Source organism: Oncorhynchus mykiss, chromosome 17 (assembly GCF_013265735.2).
Source record: "Oncorhynchus mykiss isolate Arlee chromosome 17, USDA_OmykA_1.1, whole genome shotgun sequence".
Lineage (NCBI taxonomy): Eukaryota > Metazoa > Chordata > Actinopteri > Salmoniformes > Salmonidae > Oncorhynchus > Oncorhynchus mykiss.
The window spans coordinates 84,129,927-84,156,287 of record NC_048581.1 but is presented as its reverse complement, the minus strand read 5'-3'; the positions used below and the strand labels follow the sequence as shown (position 1 = coordinate 84,156,287).

General features: G+C 45.2%; 1 protein-coding gene across 4 annotated transcripts in view; it reads right to left on the bottom strand.

Annotated features, from left to right (window-relative positions):
* Window positions 1-5,897: 5,897 nt before the first annotated feature.
* The window catches only part of LOC110494755 (SRSF protein kinase 1), a 70,838-nt gene continuing 50,374 nt past the window's right edge, over window positions 5,898-26,361 (bottom strand). For 2 of the 4 annotated variants that reach the window (XM_036950806.1, XM_036950804.1), the window contains 12 exons: window positions 25,037-25,124; window positions 24,803-24,890; window positions 24,121-24,227; window positions 23,698-23,863; window positions 21,502-21,527; window positions 20,473-20,677; window positions 19,811-20,158; window positions 13,480-13,580; window positions 12,727-12,834; window positions 9,066-9,135; window positions 8,589-8,681; window positions 5,898-7,756 (listed from right to left, as the gene is read on the bottom strand). In XM_036950806.1, the coding sequence (XP_036806701.1) occupies window positions 7,572-7,756; window positions 8,589-8,681; window positions 9,066-9,135; window positions 12,727-12,834; window positions 13,480-13,580; window positions 19,811-20,158; window positions 20,473-20,677; window positions 21,502-21,527; window positions 23,698-23,863; window positions 24,121-24,227; window positions 24,803-24,890; window positions 25,037-25,124 (1,585 nt within the window). In that variant the 3' untranslated portion in view covers window positions 5,898-7,571. Of the gene's footprint in view, window positions 7,757-8,588; window positions 8,682-9,065; window positions 9,136-12,726; window positions 12,835-13,479; window positions 13,581-19,810; window positions 20,159-20,472; window positions 20,678-21,501; window positions 21,528-23,697; window positions 23,864-24,120; window positions 24,228-24,802; window positions 24,891-25,036; window positions 25,125-25,790; window positions 25,795-26,361 lie in introns of those variants that run through there. The other 2 variants (XM_036950808.1, XM_036950805.1) reach the window with 2 other exon arrangements.

The following is a 26,361-nucleotide window of genomic DNA, read 5'->3' as shown; positions in this document are numbered from 1 at the left end:
TGTGGAGGCTATATACAGGGGGTACAGGTACAGAGTCAATGTGGAGGCTATATACAGGGGGTACCGGTACAGAGTCAATGTGGAGACTATAAACAGGGGGTACTGGTACAGAGTCAATGTGGAGACTATATACAGGGGGTACAGGTACAGAGTCAATGTGGAGGCTATATACAGGGGGTACCGGTACAGAGTCAATGTGGAGACTATAAACAGGGGGTACTGGTACAGAGTCAATGTGGAGACTATATACAGGGGGTACCGGTACAGAGTCAATGTGGAGGCTATATACAGGGAGTACCGGTACAGAGTCAATGTGGAGACTATAAACAGGGGGTACCGGTACAGAGTCAATGTGGAGACTATATACAGGGGGTACCAGTACAGAGTCAATGTGGAGGCTCTATACAGGGGGTACCGGTACAGAGTCAATGTGGAGGCTATATACAGGGAGTACCGGTACCGAGTCAATGTGGAGGCTATATACAGGGGGTACCAGTACAGAGTCAATGTGGAGGCTCTATACAGGGGGTACCGGTACAGAGTCAATGTGGAGGCTATATACAGGGAGTACCGGTACAGAGTCAATGTGGAGACTATAAACAGGGGGTACCGGTACAGAGTCAATGTGGAGACTATATACAGGGGGTACCAGTACAGAGTCAATGTGGAGGCTCTATACAGGGGGTACCGGTACAGAGTCAATGTGGAGGCTATATACAGGGAGTACCGGTACCGAGTCAATGTGGAGGCTATATACAGGGGGTACCAGTACAGAGTCAATGTGGAGGCTCTATACAGGGGGTACCGGTACAGAGTCAATGTGGAGGCTATATATAGGGAGTACCGGTACCGAGTCAATGTGGAGGCTATATACAGGGGGTACCAGTACCGAGTCAATGTGGAGGCTATATACAGGGAGTACCGGTACAGAGTCAATGTGGAGGCTATATACAGGGGGTACCAGTACCGAGTCAATGTGGAGGCTATATACAGGGAGTACCGGTACAGAGTCAATGTGGAGGCTATATACAGGGGGTACCAGTACAGAGTCAATGTGGAGGCTATATACAGGGGGTACCGGTACCGAGTCAATGTGGAGGCTATATACAGGGGGTACAGGTACCGAGTCAATGTGGAGACTATATACAGGGGGTACCGGTACAGAGTCAATGTGTGGGGGCTATATACAGGGGGTACCGGTACAGAGTCAATGTGGAGGCTATATACAGGGGGTACAGGTACAGAGTCAATGTGGAGGCTATATACAGGGGGTACTGGTACAGAGTCAATGTGGAGGCTATATACAGGGGGTACCGGTACAGAGTCAATGTGGAGGCTATATACAGGGGGTACCGGTACACAGTCAATGTGGAGGCTATATACAGGGGGTTCCAGTACCGAGTCAATGTGGAGGCTATATACAGGGGGTTCCAGTACCGAGTCAATGTGGAGGCTATATACAGGGGGTACTGGTACAGAGTCAATGTGGAGGCTATATACAGGGGGTTCCAGTACCGAGTCAATGTGGAGGCTATCTACAGGGGGTTCCAGTACCGAGTCAATGTGGAGGCTATATACAGGGGGTACTGGTACAGAGTCAATGTGGAGGCTATATACAGGGGTTTCCAGTACCGAGTCAATGTGGAGGCTATCTACAGGGGGTTCCAGTACAGAGTCAATGTGGAGGCTGTATACAGGGGGTACTGGTACCGAGTCAATGTGGAGGCTATATACAGGGGGTTCCAGTACCGAGTCAATGTGGAGGCTATATACAGGGGGTTCCAGTACCGAGTCAATGTGGAGACTATATACAGGGGGTACTGGTACAGAGTCAATGTGGAGGCTATATACAGGGGGTTCCAGTACCGAGTCAATGTGGAGACTATATACAGGGGGTACTGGTACAGAGTCAATGTGGAGGCTATATACAGGGGGTTCCAGTACCGAGTCAATGTGGAGGCTATATACAGGGGGTACTGGTACAGAGTCAATGTGGAGGCTATATACAGGGGGTACAGGTACCGAGTCAATGTGGAGGCTATATACAGGGGGTACAGGTACCGAGTCAATGTGGAGGCTATATACAGGGGGTTCCAGTACCGAGTCAATGTGGAGGCTATATACAGGGGGTGCAGGTACCGAGTCAATGTGGAGATTATATACAGGGGGTCCCGGTACCGAGTCAATGTGGAGGCTATATACAGGGGGTACAGGTACCGAGTCAATGTGGAGGCTATATACAGGGGGTCCCGGTACCGAGTCAATGTGGAGTCTATTTACAGGGGGTCCCGGTACCAAGTCAATGTGCAGGGGTACAGGTTAGTTGAGGTTAGTGTTTTTGGTTATTTTCCTGCTGAAAGGTGAAATCATCTCCCAGTGTGGTGGAAAGCAGACTGAACCAGGTTTTCCTCTAGGATTTTTACTGTGCTTAACTTAACTATTCAGTATCTTTTTTCATCCTGAAAAACTCCCGGTCTTTAACGACTACAAGCATATCCATAACATGATGCAGCCACAACTATGCTTGAAAAGAAGGAGAGTGGTACTCAGTAATGTGTTGTATTACATTTGCCCCAAAAATAACACAATGTGTTTAGGACAAAAAGTTAATCGCTTTGCCACATTCTTTAAAGTATTACTTTAGTGCCTTGATGCAAGCAGCATGCATATTTTTTAAATATTCGTTATGTACAGGCTTCCTTCTTTTCACCGTCAATTAGATTAGTATTGTGGAGTAACTACAGTGTTGATCCATCCTCAGTTTTGTCCTATCATAACCATTAAACTCTGTAACTGTTTTGAAGTCACCATTGGCCTCATGGTGAAATCCCTGAGCGGTTTCATCCCTCTCCGGCAACTGAGTTATAAAGGACGCCTGTATCTTTGTGGTGACTGGGTGTTTTGATACACCATGCTCAAAGGGATATTCAATGTCTGAGCTCCCTGGTCTTTGTGGTGGAAAAGGTGTTTGAAATGTACTGCTCGACTGAGGGACTCCACATATTATTGAATGTCTGGGGTACAGAGACAAGGTCGTCATTCAAAAACCAGGTTATTAACCAAGTTACTATTATTGCACACATACAACTTGTGAAGCACATCTTTACTCCTGAACTTAATTATGCCTGTTGTAAATAAGTGGTTAAATACTAATTGACAATTCAGCTTTTCATTTTTAATTAATTTGTTAACAATTGTAATATATATAATTCCACTTTGCCATTATGGTGCATTGTGTTAAGGCCGGAGACGCAAAATCATCAATTTTACATTCAGGCTGTAACAACAACATGTTGGTGTGAACACAGGGCTCTGCATTAACTGGGAGAATATAACGTAGTATTGGCCTTATAGAAATGTGACAACATATTAGGAACACCTTCCTAATACTGAGTTGCACCCCCTTTGCCCTCAGCACAGCCTCAATTCGTCAGGGCACGGACTTTACAAGGTGTTGAAAGCATTCCACAGGGATGCTGGCTCCCATGCTTCCCACAGTTGTCAAGGTGCTTCTACACCTGCATTGCTTGCTGTTTGGGGTTTTAGGCTGGGTTTCTGTACAGCACTTTGAGATATCAGCTGATGTACGAAGGGCTATATAAATAAATTTGATTTGATGTCCTTTGGGTAGTAGATCATTCTTGATACACACAGGAAACTGTTGAGTGTGAAAAACCCAGCAGTGTTGCAGTTCTTGACACAAACCGGTGCGCTTGGCACCTACTACCACACCCTGTTCAAAGGCACTTACATCTTTTGTTCCTTGTCCATTCACCCTGTGAATGGCACACATACACAATCCATGTCTCAATTGTCTCAAGGCTTAAACATAATGAACCAGTCTCCTCCCCTTTATCTACACCAGGTATGAGCAACTGATGGTGGGGGACACAAAAAAACTAAACTCATCATGAGGGGCCGCAGTGGCTCCTGGGTCTGTGTATCCACATCCATAACGCCCTACACATTTTGTCCTAGGGTGTCGATTAATTTTACACAATGGACCCCATTCTGGTCAGTAATTCAACCAGGCTTTACTACAGGTTTAGATAGCTGGCCACTAGACTAACTTATCACTAGACTAAGTTACCACTAGACTAAGTTACCACTAGACTAAGTTACCACTAGACTAAGTTACCACTAGACTAACTTGCCACTAGACTAACTTGCCACTAGACTAAGTTACCACTAGACTAAGTTACCACTAGACTAAGTTACCACTAGACTAAGTTGCCACTAGACTAAGTTACCACTAGACTAAGTTGCCACTAGACTAACTTACCACTAGACTAACTTACCAATCTAAAACATGTTAGCTGACATGGGCTAATTGAGTGACTGTGTACAACCAACATTTCTAATTTGTGCAATATCCTATTCTTCTAAATCTCAACAGGAAGTTCCCAAAAAATACCAATCGTTTACTTCTTTTTGTTGTATTTGACCTTTTTCTTCCCAATTACGATCTTGTCTCATCGCTGCAACTCCCCAACGGGCTCTGGAGAGGCGAAGGTAGAGTCATGCGCCCTCCGAAACATGACCCGCCTGTCCCCGCTTCTTAACACCTGCCTGCTTAACCTGGAAGCCAGCCGCACCAATGTGTTGGACGGAGGAAAGAACGTGCAATCTGATGACCAAAGCCCGGCCCGCCACAACGAGTCGCTAGAGCGCTATGAGCCAAGTAACCCTCCCCTAACCGGGACAACACAGGGCCACGCCGCCCTATTGGATACCGCCTGGGATCAAACCCGGGTCTGTAGTGATTCCTCAATCACTGTGATGCAGTTCCTTAGACTGCTGTGCCACTCGGGAAGCCCAAACTTAATTTTGCATTTAAATGTTTTTTTTTACTCATTGGTACGCAGGCCACCAGCTGCCCATCCCTGATCTAGAGTGAAGTGGATTTAACAAGTGACATCAATAAGGGATCATAGCTGTCACCTGGTCAGTCTGTCATAGAAAGAGCAAGTGTTCCTAATGTTTTGTACACTCAGTGTATGTTCCATTCAGAAGAGAACGAGGCTAGTCTAGCAGAGGATGTAATAGAGAAATCATATTTTTTGTCATAGAAAGAGCAGGTGTTCCTAATGTTTTGTACACTCAGTTCCATTCAGAAGAGAACGAGGCGTGTCTAGCCCACACAGGATGTAATAGAGAACTGCCCCCTGCAGTTCTAGTCAGTAGGATACTCATCCAAACCACTAATGACTACTTATCTTCCTCCAAGTCTTCAACATGACCAAACTTTAGTCATGTAGTTTCTTCAGTGCAGTAGTTACTGTAGAATGTCCGTGGTGTACTAACAGATACCAGTGTGTAAAATGTTGTGAATACCACTAACTAGTGTGTAATAACCACAAATACCACTCCAATAGTATTGTCTTGCATCAGATCGCATGACAGCCTGCCCTCACTGTCGGCTGAGGAACGAGCGTCGCACACAAGTGAGGCCACCTGTCTGGAAGAGAATGCCCTCCTGATGTAACAGTCAGAGAGAACTGTTTCAGAGGCAGCCTGAGGTCATCGACCCCAGACTTACTACATACAACATTAACATGAGTGAAGGCTCAGAAGTGGTGTTGATTGAGTAAAGCCCAGCTAGTTGATAGGCAATATAAACCCCCGATACAAGGACCACAATAATTCATGTAGACCGGTGATAATAAAACATAGTAATAAGAATAATGTTCCAGACTAATATTTGCCGATCGTGTGTAATCACGTTTCTTCAGTGCTTTTCCTTTCCCCCAACCTGGGCTCGAACCATGGACCCTCTGAACATAGACAACTTTCACCCACCAAGCACCGGTACCTCGCAAGCACTTGACACATCGGCAACAGATGTTTTACTGGAATCTAGAAAATACTATACAGCATCCTAACAATTACAAGTCAGCCATTTTCAAAATGTTTTATTTTTTATTAAGTACAGAAAAGAGGCTCGATTTAGCAGTAAACAATCAAAGGCAGAGGAGGAGGAAGAGGCAAGGGGCGGTCAGGGAAAGAGAGAAGGGAGAGAGGCTTGTAGAAAAAGAGCAACAGGGGAGAGAGGGGGGGGGGGAGCCTTCAAAGCCTTATTCTAGCCTCATTATTATTACAATCCATGATTTAGTTTCTCTTTGATGCAGTTAAAACAGCAGACCACTGCAAGCGGGGCAACATCAGTATGAAAATATGCTTTAAAATGCAGCAAAAAAAACTAGCAAATGCGTCTCAAGGCATCAGTTGACATCCGAAACGACGCAGACATGTTCCGTTCCAAGTGGCACCCTATTCCCTATATAGTGCACCACTTTTGAACTGGGCCCTTAAGAATCTGGTCAAAAGTAGTGCACTATGTAGGGAATGGGTTGTCATTTGGGACGTAGGCAGTGTAAACGTACACCGTTGAAACAGCAGCTGTTCTGTAGAGGGAACGCAGAGAACCAAGGTCAACGTTTTGAGCACAGATATGTACAACACAGGGGTCCGTTCAAAATGGCACCCTGTTCCTAACTTTATAGGGAACAGGGTGGACATTTTTTGGAAGGCAACCACGACCTTCTGATTGGAAAATAAAAATCGGATGTTCTTGAATCAGATACAGTAGTACTCCCATTCTGATCATATTGTGAAAGTGGAACATTCTCATGATATTGTATCACACCATCTAGCTAACACCCAAATCATTTTTTTCCCTTTTCTTTCTGAGGCAAACCTTGTCTGGAACGTTAAACACCACAGGAGAGAACATATGAAACATGGTTATTCAGTAGCATTAGTCATGGTCTGTGGACCCATGCAGGTAACAGAAAGTAGTAAATTACATTTGGTTCATGGTACTATCCCCACGTTGTGCGAAGTGCTATTACAAAGCTGCTACCTGGAGTGTGACACCGAAGGACAGGGACGATCTTACGGAACCAGACGGTTCCATTCCGTTCAGGAAGTTTCAGTTCATTCACATCGGTTCCCAGTTCAGGAAGATTTCATGGAGAATCCTTAGAATCTATGACAGTCCAAACCTTCTTTATCGTATTCTAGGCAGCTATTCTTCCCCACAAACACAAAATAAAGATCCAAACTAACCTCTATCAATACTGTACATGAAAAAAAAAAACAATTCTGATGTGCTAGTCTAGTGGTACAGACAGTTGGTGTTCTGGAGATATGATCCATTGGAGGTCTGTAAGGTTTGATCTTAACTCTGACAGGTGTGTATATTCAATCAAACAAGACAAAAAACTGAAAAAAGACAGGATATTCTCAGAACAAAAAGAGTTACCTGGGTGTCATCGTTGGTACAGAGAGAAAAGACATTGATACTCAAGTGATATTCAGTCAGTTGAAACAAAGGAACCAAATAACAGACGAACAGATAAGAGTTCTACTGGATTATACCTAGGACACGAGGGTGTTCAGCCGTGTGGGTGTGTGTGTTGAACCACTAGGTGGAGATGCAGTCATAGTGAAAGCCCTGGCTCTCCGTTGAGGTGTGTGTTTACGTATGTTTGAATGTGTGTTTATGTACATGTCTGTCTGTATGTACTGCAATATGTGCTGCTTGTGGCTGTGGTAGCGCCGGGGATCCTCTAGGGGGCGATCCATGCGTGTCGGAGGCACTCCGCAGCCGTGGCTCTCTTCTCTGGTACCAGGTCTAACATCGGGAGCAGGAAGCTGGAGAAGGTAGCTGCCTCCTCTTTAGACCACTCATACTTCTCTACCAACACCTCCAACAGACCCCACGGCTTCAGCTTGGTGATGTGCCGGAGGTCCCCTACAAAGAGAGAGGGAGTTAACTCCACACATACCGCGGAAAGACATACACCGTCACACGTAGACACGGCTCAACTTTAAATCAAATCAAACTGGATTTGTCACATGCGTCGAATACAACGCAGTTAAGGAAATATTTACAAAAATATAGTAAAAAAAATAAATGTGAAAAAGAACAAACACTTTAAAGAGCAACATTAAAATAACAATAGCAAGATACAGGGGGGTACCAACCAGTACAGTGTCAATGTGCAGGGGCACTGGTTAGTTGAGGTAAAATGTCGGTAGAGTAATTAAAGTGACTATAGATAATAAACAGAGTAGCTGCAGCGTAACAATGGGAGAGGGGGGAGGGGGGGTTAGCTGTTCAGGAGTCTTATGGCTTAGGGGTAGAAGCTGTTAAAAAGCCTTCTGGACCTAGACTTGGCACTCTGTTAACGCTTGCCATGCGGTAGTAGAGAGAACAGTCTATGACTGGGGTGGCTGGAGTCGTTGACGATTTTTAGGGCCTTCCTCTGACACCGCCTGGTATAGAGGTCCTGGATGGCAGGAAGTTTGGCACCAGTGATGTACTGGGCCATACGCACTACCCTCTGTAGCGCCTTGCGGTCGGAGGCCAAGCAGTTGTCATAGTAGGCAGCAAACTTAATGGTGCTGGAGTCGTGCCTGGCCATGCAGTCGTGAGTGAACAGGGAGTAAAGTGGGGGACTGAGCAAGAAAGTTACCTATGCAAAGACCTTGTATAGGAAAGAGCAAAAAGACAGAAAAACATCACACACACTAACAGACACACACAAACACAGTAAGAAACAGCAGATGTAACTTTTGTTTACCTTTCTTGGTGAAGAATTCCTTGGAGTATTTTCCTGCTAGGATCAGCTTCCTAGGAACTTTACCCAGCAGCTCAATGATCAGCGCGATGTGGTCTACACACAGGATGAAGAGAGGAAGAGGAGGAGTGAATAAGACAACACAAGACATCCAGAATCCTCCTCGGGGAGACAGCAGCAGGATGACATGGGATGCCAGTGTCTAAAGTAGGGCCCTGTGTTTTGTGCAAACATGACATAGTTGGATTTATTTAAAAATCTATTTTTTTATTATCAAACTGACCCCTTTTCTTTTAATGTCAGACTGTCCTGCACCTCAGACAATTGCTTTTCGTTTTGGGGTAATTTTCACTTCTTGATTAAGCTTAAAATACAGGATAAAATCTTGCTATGTCACATAATCGCTCAAAACACACGGTCCCTAACTCTTAAAGGCGCAATCTGTAAGATTTAAATAAGAAGGGGAGGGGTGGAACATACCTTCATCTCTGGTGTAGTCCTGTCCGGAGTGAGGCTCAAACAGGTAGTCCCCTGTAGCCAGCTCAAAGGCCTGGTTAAAACACACAGTCACAACGGTTCATATAAAACACACAGTCACAACGGTTCACATAAAACACACAGTCACAACGGTTCACATAAAACACACAGTCACAACGGTTCACATAAAACACACAGTCACAACGGTTCACATAAAACACACAGTCACAATGGTTCACATAAAACACACAGTCACAACGGTTCACATAAAACACACAGTCACAACGGTTCACATAAAACACACAGTCACAACGGTTCACATAAAACACACAGTCACAACGGTTCACATAAAACACACAGTCACAACGGTTCACATAAAACACACTGTATAAACACAGTCAAAAGAACTTGTCCTTGTACCATTACTGTCCTGTCCTCTGTGTTTTCTCTCCATAACATCTCACATTCCTTTGTGGTTTAACTGCCTTCTGAATGTCAGCACACTCCTCCTGCCCTTCAAGGACGGCTGATCTCCTGTGTGTGTGTGTGTCCTTCAGGGAACGCTCTCCTTTATGCGTCTGTGTATGTAACTAATGAACTAGACCATAGCCAGCCCTTATTGTTGTTTTGAAACGCTCAGTCATACCGACAGGGTAGACTGATGACTAGCCAGCCGGGCAGCTCAATACAAGCCCATATCAAAGTACTGTCTGCTAGGCTAGTTAGACTTACTGAGGCTATACATTTACTGAGGTGTTTCAAGTTCCTGGGGGACCTCCTTAGGAAACTAACCCGTCTATTAAAACATGCTTGTATTTGTAAGTTGTAACAGGCATTCATTTTTTGTGGTGCAGTGAAATGACTTAGTCAACATCATACAGCCCTTCTGACCTACGGTATTTCTAACAGATGAAAAACACAGAAACATTCCACATTCATTTCAACTGACAGGAACACAGAAACAACTGACAGGAACACAGAAACAACTGACAGGAACACAGAAACAACTGACAGGAACACAGAAACATTCCACGTTCATTTCAACTGACAGGAACACAGAAACAACTGACAGGAACACAGAAACAACTGACAGGAACACAGAAACAACTGACAGGAACACAGAAGCAACTGACAGGAACACAGAAACAACTGACAGGAACACAGAAACAAGTGACAGGAACACAGAAACAACTGACAGGAACACAGAAACATTCCACGTTCATTTCAACTGACAGGAACACAGAAACAACTGACAGGAACACAGAAACAACTGACAGGAACACAGAAGCAACTGACAGGAACACAGAAACAACTGACAGGAACACAGAAACAACTGACAGGAACACAGAAACAACTGACAGGAACACAGAAACAACTGACAGGAACACAGAAACAACTGACAGGAACACAGAAACAACTGACAGGAACACAGAAACATTCCACGTTCATTTCAACTGACAGGAACACAGAAACAACTGACAGGAACACAGAAACAACTGACAGGAACACAGAAACAACTGACAGGAACACAGAAACAACTGACAGGAACACAAACATTCCACGTTCATTTCAACTGACAGGAACACAGAAACAACTGACAGGAACACAGAAACATTCCACATTCATTTCAACTGACAGGAACACAGAAACAACTGACAGGAACACAGAAACATTCCACGTTCATTTCAACTGACAGGAACACAGAAACAACTGACAGGAACACAGAAACAACTGACAGGAACACAGAAACAACTGACAGGAACACAGAAACATTCCACGTTCATTTCAACTGACAGGAACACAGAAACATTCCACGTTCATTTCAAATGACAGGAACACAGAAATATTCCACGTTCATTTCAACTGACAGGAACACAGAAACATTCCACGTTAATTTCAACTGACAGGAACACAGAAACATTCCACATTAATTTCAACTGACAGGAACACAGAAACAACTGACAGGAACACAGAAACAACTGACAGGAACACAGAAACATTCCACATTCATTTCAACTGACAAGAACACAGAAACATTCCACGTTCATTTCAACTGACAGGAACACAGAAACAACTGACAGGAACACAGAAACATTCCACGTTCATTTCAACTGACAGGAACACAGAAACAACTGACAGGAACACAGAAACATTCCACATTCATTTCAACTGACAGGAACACAGAAACAACTGACAGGAACACAGAAACATTCCACGTTCATTTCAACTGACAGGAACACAGAAACAACTGACAGGAACACAGAAACAACTGACAGGAACACAGAAACAACTGACAGGAACACAGAAACATTCCACGTTCATTTCAACTGACAGGAACACAGAAACATTCCACGTTCATTTCAAATGACAGGAACACAGAAATATTCCACGTTCATTTCAACTGACAGGAACACAGAAACATTCCACGTTAATTTCAACTGACAGGAACACAGAAACATTCCACATTAATTTCAACTGACAGGAACACAGAAACAACTGACAGGAACACAGAAACAACTGACAGGAACACAGAAACATTCCACATTCATTTCAACTGACAAGAACACAGAAACATTCCACGTTCATTTCAACTGACAGGAACACAGAAACAACTGACAGGAACACAGAAACAACTGACAGGAACACAGAAACATTCCACATTCATTTCAACTGACAGGAACACAGAAACATTCCACGTTAATTTCAACTGACAGGAACACAGAAACATTCCACATTCATTTCAACTGACAGGAACACAGAAACATTCCACATTCATTTCAACTGACAAGAACACAGAAACATTCCACATTCATTTCAACTGACAAGAACACAGAAACAACTGACAGGAACACAGAAACATTCCACGTTCATTTCAACTGACAGGAACACAGAAATATTCCACGTTCATTTCAACTGACAGGAACACAGAAACATTCCACGTTAATTTCAACTGACAGGAACACAGAAACAACTGACAGGAACACAGAAACAACTGACAGGAACACAGAAACATTCCACGTTCATTTCAACTGACAGGAACACAGAAACATTCCACATTCATTTCAACTGACAGGAACACAGAAACATTCCACGTTAATGTCAACTGACAGGAACACAGAAACATTCCACATTAATTTCAACTGACAGGAACACAGAAACAACTGACAGGAACACAGAAACAACTGACAGGAACACAGAAACATTCCACATTCATTTCAACTGACAAGAACACAGAAACATTCCACGTTCATTTCAACTGACAGGAACACAGAAACAACTGACAAGAACACAGAAACATTCCACGTTAATTTCAACTGACAGGAACACAGAAACATTCCACGTTAATTTCAACTGACAGGAACACAGAAACATTCCACGTTCATTTCAACTGACAGGAACACAGAAACATTCCACATTAATTTCAACTGACAGGAACACAGAAACATTCCACATTCATTTCAACTGACAAGAACACAGAAACAACTGATAGGAACACAGAAACATTCCACGTTCATTTCAACTGACAGGAACACAGAAACATTCCACATTCATTTCAACTGACAGGAACACAGAAACATTCCACGTTCATTTCAACTGACAGGAACACAGAAACATTTTGGGTTGATATTACATGCAGGAGGAGTGTGTGTGTGTGTTCACCCACCATAGCAGCAGTACTCCAGATATCAGCAGGCGTCCCGTAGCCCGCTCCCATCAACACCTCCAGAGAACGGTACTGGCGAGTTTGTATGTCATCTGTAAAGTGTTTGTGCTGAGGGATGGAGAGAGAGAAAAGGACAGAAAGATAAAGGGTTCACTGATCTGAAATGACTGGCATTAATAAAACTGTTGCTAATTCAGTCATTAGTTTCATCATCTGGAGTTGATGAGAAGTGAATCTTCCTGATTAATAATTAAAACCTCTTGAGGATCAAAACCTTTTTTCTTTTCAATTTTGGCCTAAAAACAACATACCCAAATCTAAGTGCCTGTAGCTCACGATCTGAGGCAAGGATATGCTGATTCATGATACCACTTGAAAGGAAACACTTTGAAGTTTGTGGAAATGTGAAACTAATGTAGGTAGGAAGTATTGAAGGATGCATTTAAATGTTTCTAAACAGTCTGGTCTAGGGTGGTCCAGTGGCCTAGGGTGGTCCAGTGGTCCAGGGTGGTCCAGTGGTCCAGGGTGGTCCAGTGGCCTAGGGTGGTCCAGTGGCCTAGGGTGGTCCAGTGGCCTAGGGTGGTCCAGTGGCCTAGGGTGGTCCAGTGGCCTAGGGTGGTCCAGTGGCCTAGGGTGGTCCAGTGGTCTAGGGTGGTCCAGTGGCCTAGGGTGGTCCAGTGGTCTAGGGTGGTCCAGTGGCCTAGGGTGGTCCAGTGGTCAAGGACCATCTTTCAGAATGTCTGATGTACTCACCACCCAGCAGGCGTTCCCCAGGTCAGCGATTTTGATCTGGATCTTGTCTGCATTGAGAGGTTCCAGAGGGTTGACCAACAGACTACCTGCTGCTACTTTATCTAGAGACGAGAGAGAGAGAGAACGAGAGATGGACAAGGAGAGAGGAACACAATGCATTAGCCAAGAGAACATACCTACATGACCAAAAGTAAGTGGACAGCTGCTCGTCAAACATCTCATTCCAAAATCCTGGGCATTAATATGGAGTTGTTCCCCCCTTTGCTGCTATAACAGCCTCCGCTCTTCTGGGAAGGCTTTCCACTAGATGTTAGAACATTCCTGCTATAACAGCCTCCGCTCTTCTGGGAAGGCTTTCCACTAGATATTAGAACATTCCTGCTATAACAGCCTCCGCTCTTCTGGGAAGGCTTTCTACTAGATGTTGGAACATGGCTGCAGGGACTTTCTTCCATTCAGCCACAAGAGCATTAGTGAGGTTGGGCCCTGATGTTGGGCGATTCGGCCTGGCTTGCAGTCGGCGAGCCAATTCCTCCCAAAGCTGTTTGATGGGGTTGAGGTCAGGGCTCTGTGCAGGCCAGTCAAGTTACTCCACACCAATCTTGACAAAACATTTCTCTACGGACCTCGCTTTGTGCACGGGGCGGCAGGTAGCCTAGTGGTTAGAGCATTGGACTAGTAACCGAAAGGTTGCAAGATCGAATCCCCGACAAGGTAAAAATCTGCCCTTCTGCCCCTGAACAAGGCAGTTAACCCACTGTTCCTAGGCTGTCATTGAGAAAAAAAAATGTGTTCTTAACTGACTTGCCTAGTCAAATAAAAGGTAAAATAAAAAAATGAATTCTCATTCTGAAACAGGAAAGGGCCTTTCCCAAACTTGCAACAAAGTTGGAAGCACAGAGTCGTCTAGAATGTCAATATTTCCCTTCACTGGAACTAAGGGGCCTAGCCCGAACCATGAAAATCCCCAGACCATTATTACTCCTCCATCTAACTTTACAGTTGGCACTATGCATTCGGTCAGGTAGCGTTCTCCATCATCCGCCAAACCCAGATTAGTCCGTAGGACTTCCAGATGGTGAAGCGTGATTTATCACTCCTGAGAACGCGTTTCCATGTAGCTCACAACGAACAGTTCTTGTGCTGACGTTGCTTCCAGAGGCAGTTTGGAACTCGGTGGTGAGTATTGCAACAGAGTACAGACGATTTTTACTCGCTTTCAGCACTCGGTGGTTCTGTTCTGTGAGCTTGTGTGGCCTACCACTTCATGACAGAGCCGTTGTTGCTCCCAGACGTTTCCACTTCACAACAGCACTTACAGTTGGCCGGGGAAGCGCTACCAGGGCAGAAATGTGACGAACTGACTTGTTGGAAAGGTGGCATCCTACAACGGCGCCACGTTGAAAGTCTCTGAGCTCTTCAGTAAAGGCCATTCTACTGCAATGTTTGTCAGTGGAGATTGCATGGCTGTTTGCTTGACTTTATACACCTGTCAGCAGCGGGTGTGGCTGAAATAGCAGAATCCACTCATTTGAAGGGGTGTCCACAAACTTTTGTATCACAGGAGGTTGGTGGCATCTGAATTGGGGAGGACAAGCTTGTAATAATGACTGGAGAGGAATCAGTGGAATGGTATCAAATACATCAAACACATGGTCTCCAGGTGTGAGACATGCCATTTGTCCTGTTCTGGCCATTATTATGAGCCGTCCTCCTCTCAGCAGCCTCCACTGTTATATATATACAGTGCCTTGCGAAAGTATTCGCCCCCCTTAAACTTTGCGACCTTTTGCCACATTTCAGGCTTCAAACATAAAGATATAAAACTGTATTTTTTTGTGAAGAATCAACAACAAGTGGGACACAATCATGAAGTGGAACAACATTTATTGGATATTTCAAACTTTTTTAACAAATAAAAAACTGAAAAATTGGGCGTGAAAAATTATTCAGCCCCTTTACTTTCAGTGCAGCAAACTCTCTCCAGAAGTTCAGTGAGGATCTCTGAATGATCCAATGTTGACCTAAATGACTAATGAGGATAAATACAATCCACCTGTGTGTAATCAAGTCTCCGTATAAATGCACCTGCACTGTAATAGTCTCAGAGGTCCGTTAAAAGCACAGAGAGCATCATGAAGAACAAGGAACACACCAGGCAGGTCCGAGATACTGTTGTGAAGAAGTTTAAAGCCGGATTTGGATACAAAAATATTTCCCAAGCTTTAAACATCCCAAGGAGCACTGTGCAAGCGATAATATTGAAATGGAAGGAGTATCAGACCACTGCAAATCTACCAAGACCTGGCCGTCCCTCTAAACTTTCAGCTCATACAAGGAGAAGACTGATCAGAGATGCAGCCAAGAGGCCCATGATCACTCTGGATGAACTGCAGAGATCTACAGCTGAGGTGGGAGACTCTGTCCATAGGACAACAATCAGTCGTATATTGCACAAATCTGGCCTTTATGGAAGAGTGGCAAGAAGAAAGCCATTTCTTAAAGAAATCCATAAAAAGTGTCGTTTAAAGTTTGCCACAAGCCACCTGGGAGACACACCAAACATGTGGAAGAAGGTGCTCTGGTCAGATGAAACCAAAATTGAACTTTTTGGCAACAATGCAAAACGTTATGTTTGGCGTAAAAGCAACACAGCTGAACACACCATCCCCACTGTCAAACATGGTGGTGGCAGCATCATGGTTTGGGCCTGCTTTTCTTCAGCAGGGACAGGGAAGATGGTTAAAATTGATGGGAAGATGGATGGAGCCAAATACAGGACATTTCTGGAAGAAAACCAAATAACAACTAAGACTTGTCTTCCAACAAGACAATGATCCAAAACATAAAGCAAAATCTACAATGGAATGGTTCAAAAATAAACATATCCAGGTGTTATAATGGCCAAGTCAAAGTCCAGACCTGAATCCAATCGAGAATCTGTGGAAAGAACTGAAAACTGCTGTTCACAAATGCTCTCCATCCAACCTCACTGAGCTCGAGCTGTTTTGCAAGAAGGAATGGAAAAAAATTCAGTCTCTCAATGTGCAAAACTGATAGAGACATACCCCAAGCGACTTACAGCTGTAATCGCAGCAAAAGGTGGCGCTACAAAGTATTAACTTAAGGGGGCTGAAAAATTTTGCACGCCCAATTTTTCAGTTTTTGATTTGTTAAAAAAGTTTGAAATATCCAATAAATGTCGTTCCACTTCATGATTGTGTCCCACTTGTTGTTGATTCTTCACAAAAAAATACAGTTTTATATCTTTATGTTTGAAGCCTGAAATGTGGCAAAAGGTCGCAAAGTTCAAGGGGGCCGAATACTTTCGCAAGGCACTGTATATATATAGAGTTTATTGTGCTGTCCACAAAAAGTCCCTGCGAAGAGAGGAAAGAGAGGGGGAAAACGAAGGAGATTGAAAGAGTACCGAAGAGGTGATATTAGAAGCACTTAAGGAGGTTAGTGGGGAGACTAACATACCACCTCGCCTACAGATAACGCTACAGATACCACCACAGACAACACTACAGATACCACCACAGATAACACTACAAATATTGCCACGCCCACAGATAACACTACAGATACCACTACAGATACCACCGCGCTTACAGACTACACTAGACAACACTACAGATACCACCACGCCTACAGACAACACTACAGATACCACCACGCCTACAGACAACTCTACAGATAACACTACAGACACCACCACGCCTCCAGACAACACTACAGACACCACCACGCCTACAGACAACACCACAGATACCACCACAGATACCACCACAGATACCACCACAGATACCACCACAGATACCTCCACAGATACCACTACAGACAACACTACAGATACCACTACAGACAACACTACAGATACCACTACAGACAACACTACAGATACCACTACAGACAACACTACAGATACCACTACAGACAACACTACAGATACCACCACAGATACCACTACAGATACCACCACGCCTACAGACAACACTACAGATACCACCACAGATAACACTACAGATACCACCACGCCTACAGATAACACTACAGATACCACCACGCCTACAGACAACTCTACAGATAACACCACGCCTACAGACAACACCACAGATACCACCACAGATACCACCACAGATACCACTACAGACAACACTACAGATACCACTACAGACAACACTACAGATACCACTACAGACAACTCTACAGATACCACTACAGACACCACCACGCCTACAGACAACACTACAGACACCACCACGCCTACAGACAACACCACAGATACCACCACAGATACCACCACAGATACCACCACAGATACCTCCACAGATACCACTACAGACAACACTACAGATACCACTACAGACAACACTACAGATACCACTACAGACAACACTACAGATACCACTACAGACAACACTACAGATACCACTACAGACAACACTACAGATACCACCACAGATACCACTACAGATACCACTACAGACAACACTACAGATACCACTACAGACAACACTACAGATACCACTACAGACAACACTACAGATACCACTACAGACAACACTACAGATACCACTACAGACAACACTACAGATACCACTACAGACAACACTACAGATACCACTACAGACAACACTACAGATACCACTACAGACAACACTACAGATACCACTACAGACAACACTACAGATACCACCACAGATACCACTACAGATACCACCACGCCTACAGACAACACTACAGATACCACCACAGATAACACTACAGATACCACCACGCCTACAGATAACACTACAGATACCACCACGCCTACAGACAACTCTACAGATAACACTACAGACACCACCACGCCTACAGACAACACTACAGACACCACCACGCCTACAGACAACACCACAGATACCACCACAGATACCACCACAGATACCACCACAGATACCACCACAGATACCTCCACAGATACCACCACAGATACCTCCACAGATACCACCACAGATACCTCCACAGATACCACTACAGACAACACTACAGATACCACTACAGACAACACTACAGATACCACTACAGACAACACTACAGATACCACTACAGACAACACTACAGATACCACTACAGACAACACTACAGATACCACCACAGATACCACTACAGATACCACCACGCCTACAGACAACACTACAGATACCACCACAGATAACACTACAGATACCACCACGCCTACAGATAACACTACAGATACCACCACGCCTACAGACAACTCTACAGATAACACTACAGACACCACCACGCCTACAGACAACACTACAGACACCACCACGCCTACAGACAACACCACAGATACCACCACAGATACCACCACAGATACCACTACAGATACCACTACAGATACCTCCACAGATACCACTACAGATACCACTACAGATACCACCACAGATACCACTACAGATACCACTACAGATACCACCACAGATACCACCACAGATACCACCACAGATACCACCACAGATACCACCACAGATACCACTACAGATACCACCACAGATACCACTACAGATACCACTACAGATACCACCACAGATACCTCCACGGATACCTCCACGGATACCACTACAGATACCACTACAGATACCACTACAGATACCACCACAGATACCACTACAGATACCACTACAGATACCACTACAGATACCACTACAGATACCACCACAGATACCACCACAGATACCACTACAGATACCACTACAGATACCACTACAGATACCACTACAGATACCACTACAGATACCACTACAGATACCACCAGATACCACTACAGATACCTCCACAGATACCACTACAGATACCTCCACAGATACCACTACAGATACCTCCACAGATACCACTACAGATACCTCCACAGATACCACTACAGATACCACTACAGATACCACTACAGATACCACTACAGATACCACTACAGATACCACTACAGATACCACCAGATACCACCACAGATACCACCACAGATACCACTACAGATACCACCACAGATACCACCACAGATACCACCACAGATACCACTACAGATACCACTACAGATACCACCACAGATACCACTACAGATACCACTACACATATCGGCGCACCGTCAGCTGGAGTGTATTCAGTGAGGTGAAACATTCAGAATGTTGCAGAAAGACACGTAAGGAGTAGATCTGACGATCATTTAATCTACATGTTAGAGACACGTGTGATCTACATGACACCTCTGTTCCATCTGAATGTTCTGGAACGCTGTGGCTTCCTGATGAAGTACCCAGCACAGTGCCACTTCTCCACCACTAACCGTTCCTCTCCTCCTCCTCCTCTTCATCCTCTATTCCAGGCATCACCTTAGTCTCCATCTCGCTCTCCTTCCCTTGCTCTCTCCCTTGTTTACCATCTGTACCAGGATCGTGTGGGTCACCGGGACCTTTGCCGTTGTACTCTGGGTAAGTTGCATTGACCGGCAGGTCACGACCCTCCGTGCTGGCGTTGAGTTTGTTGGCTTTCTGTTGGTCCTCTTCGTCTTTCTCCTCTTCTTCCTCAGTCCTCTGTACCTCCTGGCTTGCAGTGTCTTCCTCTCTGTGGCCATTGCAGGTCACCTCCATCCTGCTCTCCTCCTCCTCCTCTTTCTCTTCCGGTTTATCTGGACCTGGGTCAATGCAACAGATCAGTCAGTCAGTCACACGAATAGCAATCGATACACTGCCGTGATCGCCAAACGGAAGAAAACGGCCTGAAACAGGGAAGGTACTACGTCAACTTATGCAAGAACTGGCCGAAATGTTTTGCTGTAGCATGTCCTAATGTACACGATCCAGGTCACCAACTCTGGTCCCATGATATATGGTTAAAATAAACATATGCCTTTCAGTTCCTTTAAAAAAGGAAACAGAATCTAAGAGAGGTCCGCAGCATCGTTCTGAACTAGATTAAAGGTGAAGCACAGTCCCCGGGTGGGTTTACCTGCTGTGAAATCATTAGCTATGTCCTGTAGTGTGTCAGACAAGGGCGGGGGGGTGTCTGCAGTGGTCTCTTCCTCCCCCTCCTCCTCTTCCTCTCCTCCTTCCGGCGCTCCCTCCATCTCCTGAATCCTCTTCTCTAACATCTCTGCCTGCTTCTTCTGTTTCTTCTTCATCTTCTTCTTCTTGTTCTTAGACATCTTCACCGTCTGAGGGGCGAGGAGAGAGACGACGAGAGGGGCAAGGATGAGAGGAGAGGGACGACGAGAGGAGAGGGGCAAGGACGAGAGGAGAGGGACGACGAGAGGAGAGGGACGACGAGAGGAGAGGGACGACGAGAGGAGAGGGACGACGAGAGGAGAGGGACGACGAGAGGAGAGGGGCAAGGACGAGAGGAGAGAGGCAAGGACGAGAGGAGAGGGATGACGAGGAGAAGAGGGACGAGGAGGAGAGGGACGAGGAGGAGAGGGACGAGGAGGAGAGGGACGAGGAGAGGGATGACGAGGAGGAGAGGGACGAGGAGAGGGATGACGAGGAGAAGAGGGACGAGGCGAGGAACGAGGAGAGTTAAGGAGAGGGGTGATGAGAAGAGGGGGGAGAGAGGGGATGGATAAGGGGGAGAGGATACGGATAAGGAGAGGATACGGATAAGGAGAGGAGACGGATAAGGAGAGGAGACGGATAAGGAGAGGAGACGGATAAGGGGGAGAGGGATGAGGAGAGGATATCGATAATGAGAGAATGATAAAGGGGAGAGGGATAAGATGAGGAGGTAAGGAGAGGATATGGATAATGAGAGAATGATAAGGGGGAGAGGGATGAGATGAGGAGGGGGCAACGGGAGGGAGATTAAAATGAAAACATGGGAAGAGAGGGTGTAAGGTTTGGACTACTGTACCATTTGTAAAACCATTGCTCAGTGTGAACAGAACCACCCACTCCAACACATTATCTGGTAGATACAGCTGGTAGCAGCCACCACACACACAAAATAACATGCTTTCAGAAATAACACAAAGACTGATAGACTCACTGGTTTGGGTGCTGGAGCTGTGCTTACTGTGAAGAGAGAGAACATTTTAGTCAGTGTTATATCCTCAGCAAAATAACAACTAAACCAGCAGCAAAGGTGATAAGTCAAATCTGCCTCAGTAATTAGCATGCAGTTTCAGTCGTACAGTGTGCATGTACTTTGTGTGCGTGTGTGTGTGTGTGTACATGTGCTCTGATTCACACACAGCTGTTCTGACAACCTCTCCAGTGTCGTGGACCAGCGGGACTCTCACACCATCTCCGCCTGAGACGGTTATTTTTGCACCAAAACCCAGTGACTCACTGAACACCTATTTTTTTATAGCCTTCGTGGTTTTGCATAATGGATTGTTCTCTCATGTCTTCTCCTGTCTGTTGAATAATGGCCTGTTCTCTCATGTCTTCTCCTGTCTGTTGAATAATGGCCTGTTCTCTCATGTCTTCTCCTGTCTGTTGAATAATGGCCTGTTCTCTCATGTCTTCTCCTGTCTGTTGAATAATGGCCTGTTCTCTCATGTCTTCTCCTGTCTGTTGAATAATGGCCTGTTCTCTCATGTCTTCTCCTGTCTGTTGAATAATGGCCTGTTCTCTCATGTCTTCTCCTCTGTCTGTTGAATAATGGCCTGTTCTCTCATGTCTTCTCCTCTGTCTGTTGAATAATGGCCTGTTCTCTCATGTCTTCTCCTGTCTGTTGAGTAATGGCCTGTTCTCTCATGTCTTCTCCTGTCTGTTGAATAATGGCCTGTTCTCTCGTGTCTTCTCCTGTCTGTTGAATAATGGCCTGTTCTCTCATGTCTTCTCCTGTCTGTTGAATAATGGCCTGTTCTCTCATGTCTTCTCCTCTGTCTGTTGAGTAATGGCCTGTTCTCTCATGTCTTCTCCTGTCTGTTGAATAATGGCCTGTTCTCTCATGTCTTCTCCTGTCTGTTGAATAATGGCCTGTTCTCTCATGTCTTCTCCTCTGTCTGTTGAATAATGGCCTGTTCTCTCATGTCTTCTCCTGTCTGTTGAATAATGGCCTGTTCTCTCATGTCTTCTCCTGTCTGTTGGATAATGGCCTGTTCTCTCGTGTCTTCTCCTCTGTCTGTTGAATAATGGCCTGTTCTCTCGTGTCTTCTCCTCTGTCTGTTGAATAATGGCCTGTTCTCTCGTGTCTTCTCCTCTGTCTGTTGGATAATGGCCTGTTCTCTCGTGTCTTCTCCTCTGTCTGTTGGATAATGGCCTGTTCTCTCCTGTCTTCTCCTGTCTGTTGAATAATGGCCTGTTCTCTCATGTCTTCTCCTGTCTGTTGAATAATGGCCTGTTCTCTCATGTCTTCTCCTGTCTGTTGGATAATGGCCTGTTCTCTCGTGTCTTCTCCTCTGTCTGTTGAATAATGGCCTGTTCTCTCGTGTCTTCTCCTCTGTCTGTTGGATAATGGCCTGTTCTCTCGTGTCTTCTCCTCTGTCTGTTGGATAATGGCCTGTTCTCTCCTGTCTTCTCCTGTCTGTTGAATAATGGCCTGTTCTCTCGTGTCTTCTCCTCTGTCTGAGGCTGTTAGAGTTAGAACTACAGCAGCTCTCCCTCTCAATGTCACCCCTACCATTACAGATGGATCAGCATCAGACAGCTAGATAAAAGGGTCGTTTCATCACTTCAACACCACACCGGAACAAAGCCCAGTCTCATCTCAATCCATATCTACCATCAACTACTTTTATCACCAATCTAAACTCTAGGCTCAGTCTTTAGATATCAAGTCTCTCAGTAAATCGTCAGATGATTTGCCTCTGATGCTTGTGTGTCTGAATTTCCCTACAAAACTCTTGATGTACCAGCAAAACAGGAATCGAGACAATGAATGCATAACCTCAATGTTTTTTCCTATTTGTTCTGATCATTCTCCCAGACTGAAAGGCTGAATGTCTGGCTTGGCTTGGCAGGGCTCACTCTTTTTGTTCAGAACACTGGGACAAAGAACCATACAAAAAATATATGATCCTTTGAAGAGCTTAGAATTAGGAGCTTCCGAGTGAAAAGCACTAATTAATACAATCTCATTATTCACCAGCATGCCAAGCCCTGATGGTGATGCTATTATGTCCATGTTTATACAGCTTTCCAACACTGCACCGTGTTCATTCAAAATGGTGGATGTGAGGGGTCAGTTACCAGCAGCCATCTTCCTGACATAGTGTGTGTGTGTGTGTGTGTGTACCTGCGGAACCGGAGGGGGGTGGAGCTCCAGTCCTCTGCCATTCTGTTGCCTCGGCAGCCATCTTCTTGATGTAGGGCTCGTTGACCGTCAACAGGATGTTCTCTGGCTTGATGTCTGTATGGATGATCTTACACTTGGAGTGAAGGTAGTCCAGGCCCTGGAGAACCTACAGGAGGGCAGAGGATCGGTAAGACCACGGCTGTATCGGAGGGTTTCAACATTGAGGGAACATTCCCCAAATTCCAGTTGGAGGACTCCTGGAACCATGGAAACGTTTGGTAAAATTTCTGGAATTTTAAACCTGCATTCAATGACAATTACTAACAGTTTCAGCGTTAAAATTCTGTAGAGTCAAATGTTTGTTTTTGCAATCAAGACCTGGAACGCACCCAATGTGTGAGAAATAAGTTGTGTTGTTTTTACCTGTCGTATGATGCTCTTGACGCAGGGCAGAGGAAGGCCCTGGTAGTTAGACTTGATGATCCACTTCAGCAGGTGATGACCCAGAACCTCAAACACCATACAGACATCTGACAGGAGAGGTCAAGGACCTGTACAGGACTAGTACAGGACAGCATGGGAGAGGTGGGAAGCCTAACTCAAAACACACACCCCCTTGTCATTCGCCCTTATGCATTTGGCTTACACCTACGCAATATAAAATGTGAACACCTAAAAGATTCTGCAAAGAACCAATATGGAAGTGGGCACACCAACCCAGAACTCATTACCAACTCTTCAAGAAGCTAGGCATGCTGGGACGGAGTCTGGGCTGGTTGCCTGGACACCCAGCTGTGATCAGGATGTAACGGTCTCTAGCTAGGGGGGATAGAGAAACTGTCAGTACAATTGTGCTTCTGTGTGTGTCCTCTAGCTGGAATGTGTTGTGTTGCCAAACGTCCAGACAATGCTGGCCAAACGTCAGCAAGGCAGGGACACATCTGTAAACCACCAATAGTTAGTGGCAGGACTTGGGCAATGAATCTTTTAAGGCTCATAATATTGACCAATAGCAGGAATCTTGGAATATGCCGGTTCTCTCTTGATGTCAGTTTTCATACTATGTTGAACAGCAGTGTTGTCGTGGATGTTTAACTGAGGATACGAGTTCCGTTCATGCCAGAGATCTTGAAGTCATCCAGTAACTGAACTACCCTCTCCCTGCTGGGGTCCTTCTGGTCCGTGTTCCTGACCTGGAACACACATTAATACTAATCATATTGAGTAGAAGTGAGTGAGAGAGAGTGAGTGAGTGAGTGAGTGAGTGAGTGAGTGAGTGAGTGAGTGAGTGAGTGAGTGAGTGAGTGAGTGAGTGAGAGAGAGTGTATGTGTTCCTCACTGATCTCAGCAGCTTGATCTCATCCAGGGCTGTCTCAGTGTAATGCTCTGCACTCTTCACCACCTTCATGGCCACAAAACACTTCCCTCTAGAAATAACAGGACAACATTTGTTACACACTGAAACACACACTGAAACACACACTGAAACACACACTGAAACACCAATAAGCCTGTACCACTTTAACAGGCCTTGCCTCAGCACCATTTACACAGACAGAACTTACTGTATGTCCCAGGGCAACCACACAGTGGAACAGACATAACTTACTGTATGTCCCAGGCCAACCACACATTTACACAGACATAACTTACTGTATGTCCCAGGCCAACCACACATTTACACAGACAGAACTTACTGTATGTCCCAGGGCAACCACACGGTGGAACAGACAGAACTTACTGTATGTCCCAGGGCAACCACACGGTGGAACAGACATAACTTACTGTATGTCCCAGGCCAACCACACAGTGGAACAGACAGAACTTACTGTATGTCCCAGGGCAACCACACATTTACACAGACAGAACTTACTGTATGTCCCAGGCCAACCACACAGTGGAACAGACATAACTTACTGTATGTCCCAGGCCAACCACACAGTGGAACAGACAGAACTTACTGTATGTCCCAGGCCAACCACACATTTACACAGACAGAACTTACTGTATGTCCCAGGCCAACCACACATTTACACAGACAGAATTTACTGTATGTCCCAGGGCAACCACACGGTGGAACAGACAGAACTTACTGTATGTCCCAGGGCAACCACACATTTACACAGACAGAACTTACTGTATGTCCCAGGCCAACCACACATTTACACAGACAGAACTTACTGTATGTCCCAGGCCAACCACACATTTACACAGACAGAACTTACTGTATGTCCCAGGGCAACCACACAGTGGAACAGACAGAACTTACTGTATGTCCCAGGCCAACCACACAGTGGAACAGACAGAACTTACTGTATGTCCCAGGCCAACCACACAGTGGAACAGACAGAACTTACTGTATGTCCCAGGCCAACCACACAGTGGAACAGACAGAACTTACTGTATGTCCCAGGGCAACCACACAGTGGAACAGACAGAACTTACTGTATGTCCCAGGGCAACCACACAGTGGAACAGACAGAACTTACTGTATGTCCCAGGCCAACCACACATTTACACAGACAGAACTTACTGTATGTCCCAGGCCAACCACACATTTACACAGACAGAACTTACTGTATGTCCCAGGCCAACCACACATTTACACAGACAAAACTTACTGTATGTCCCAGGGCAACCACACATTTACAGACAGAATTTACT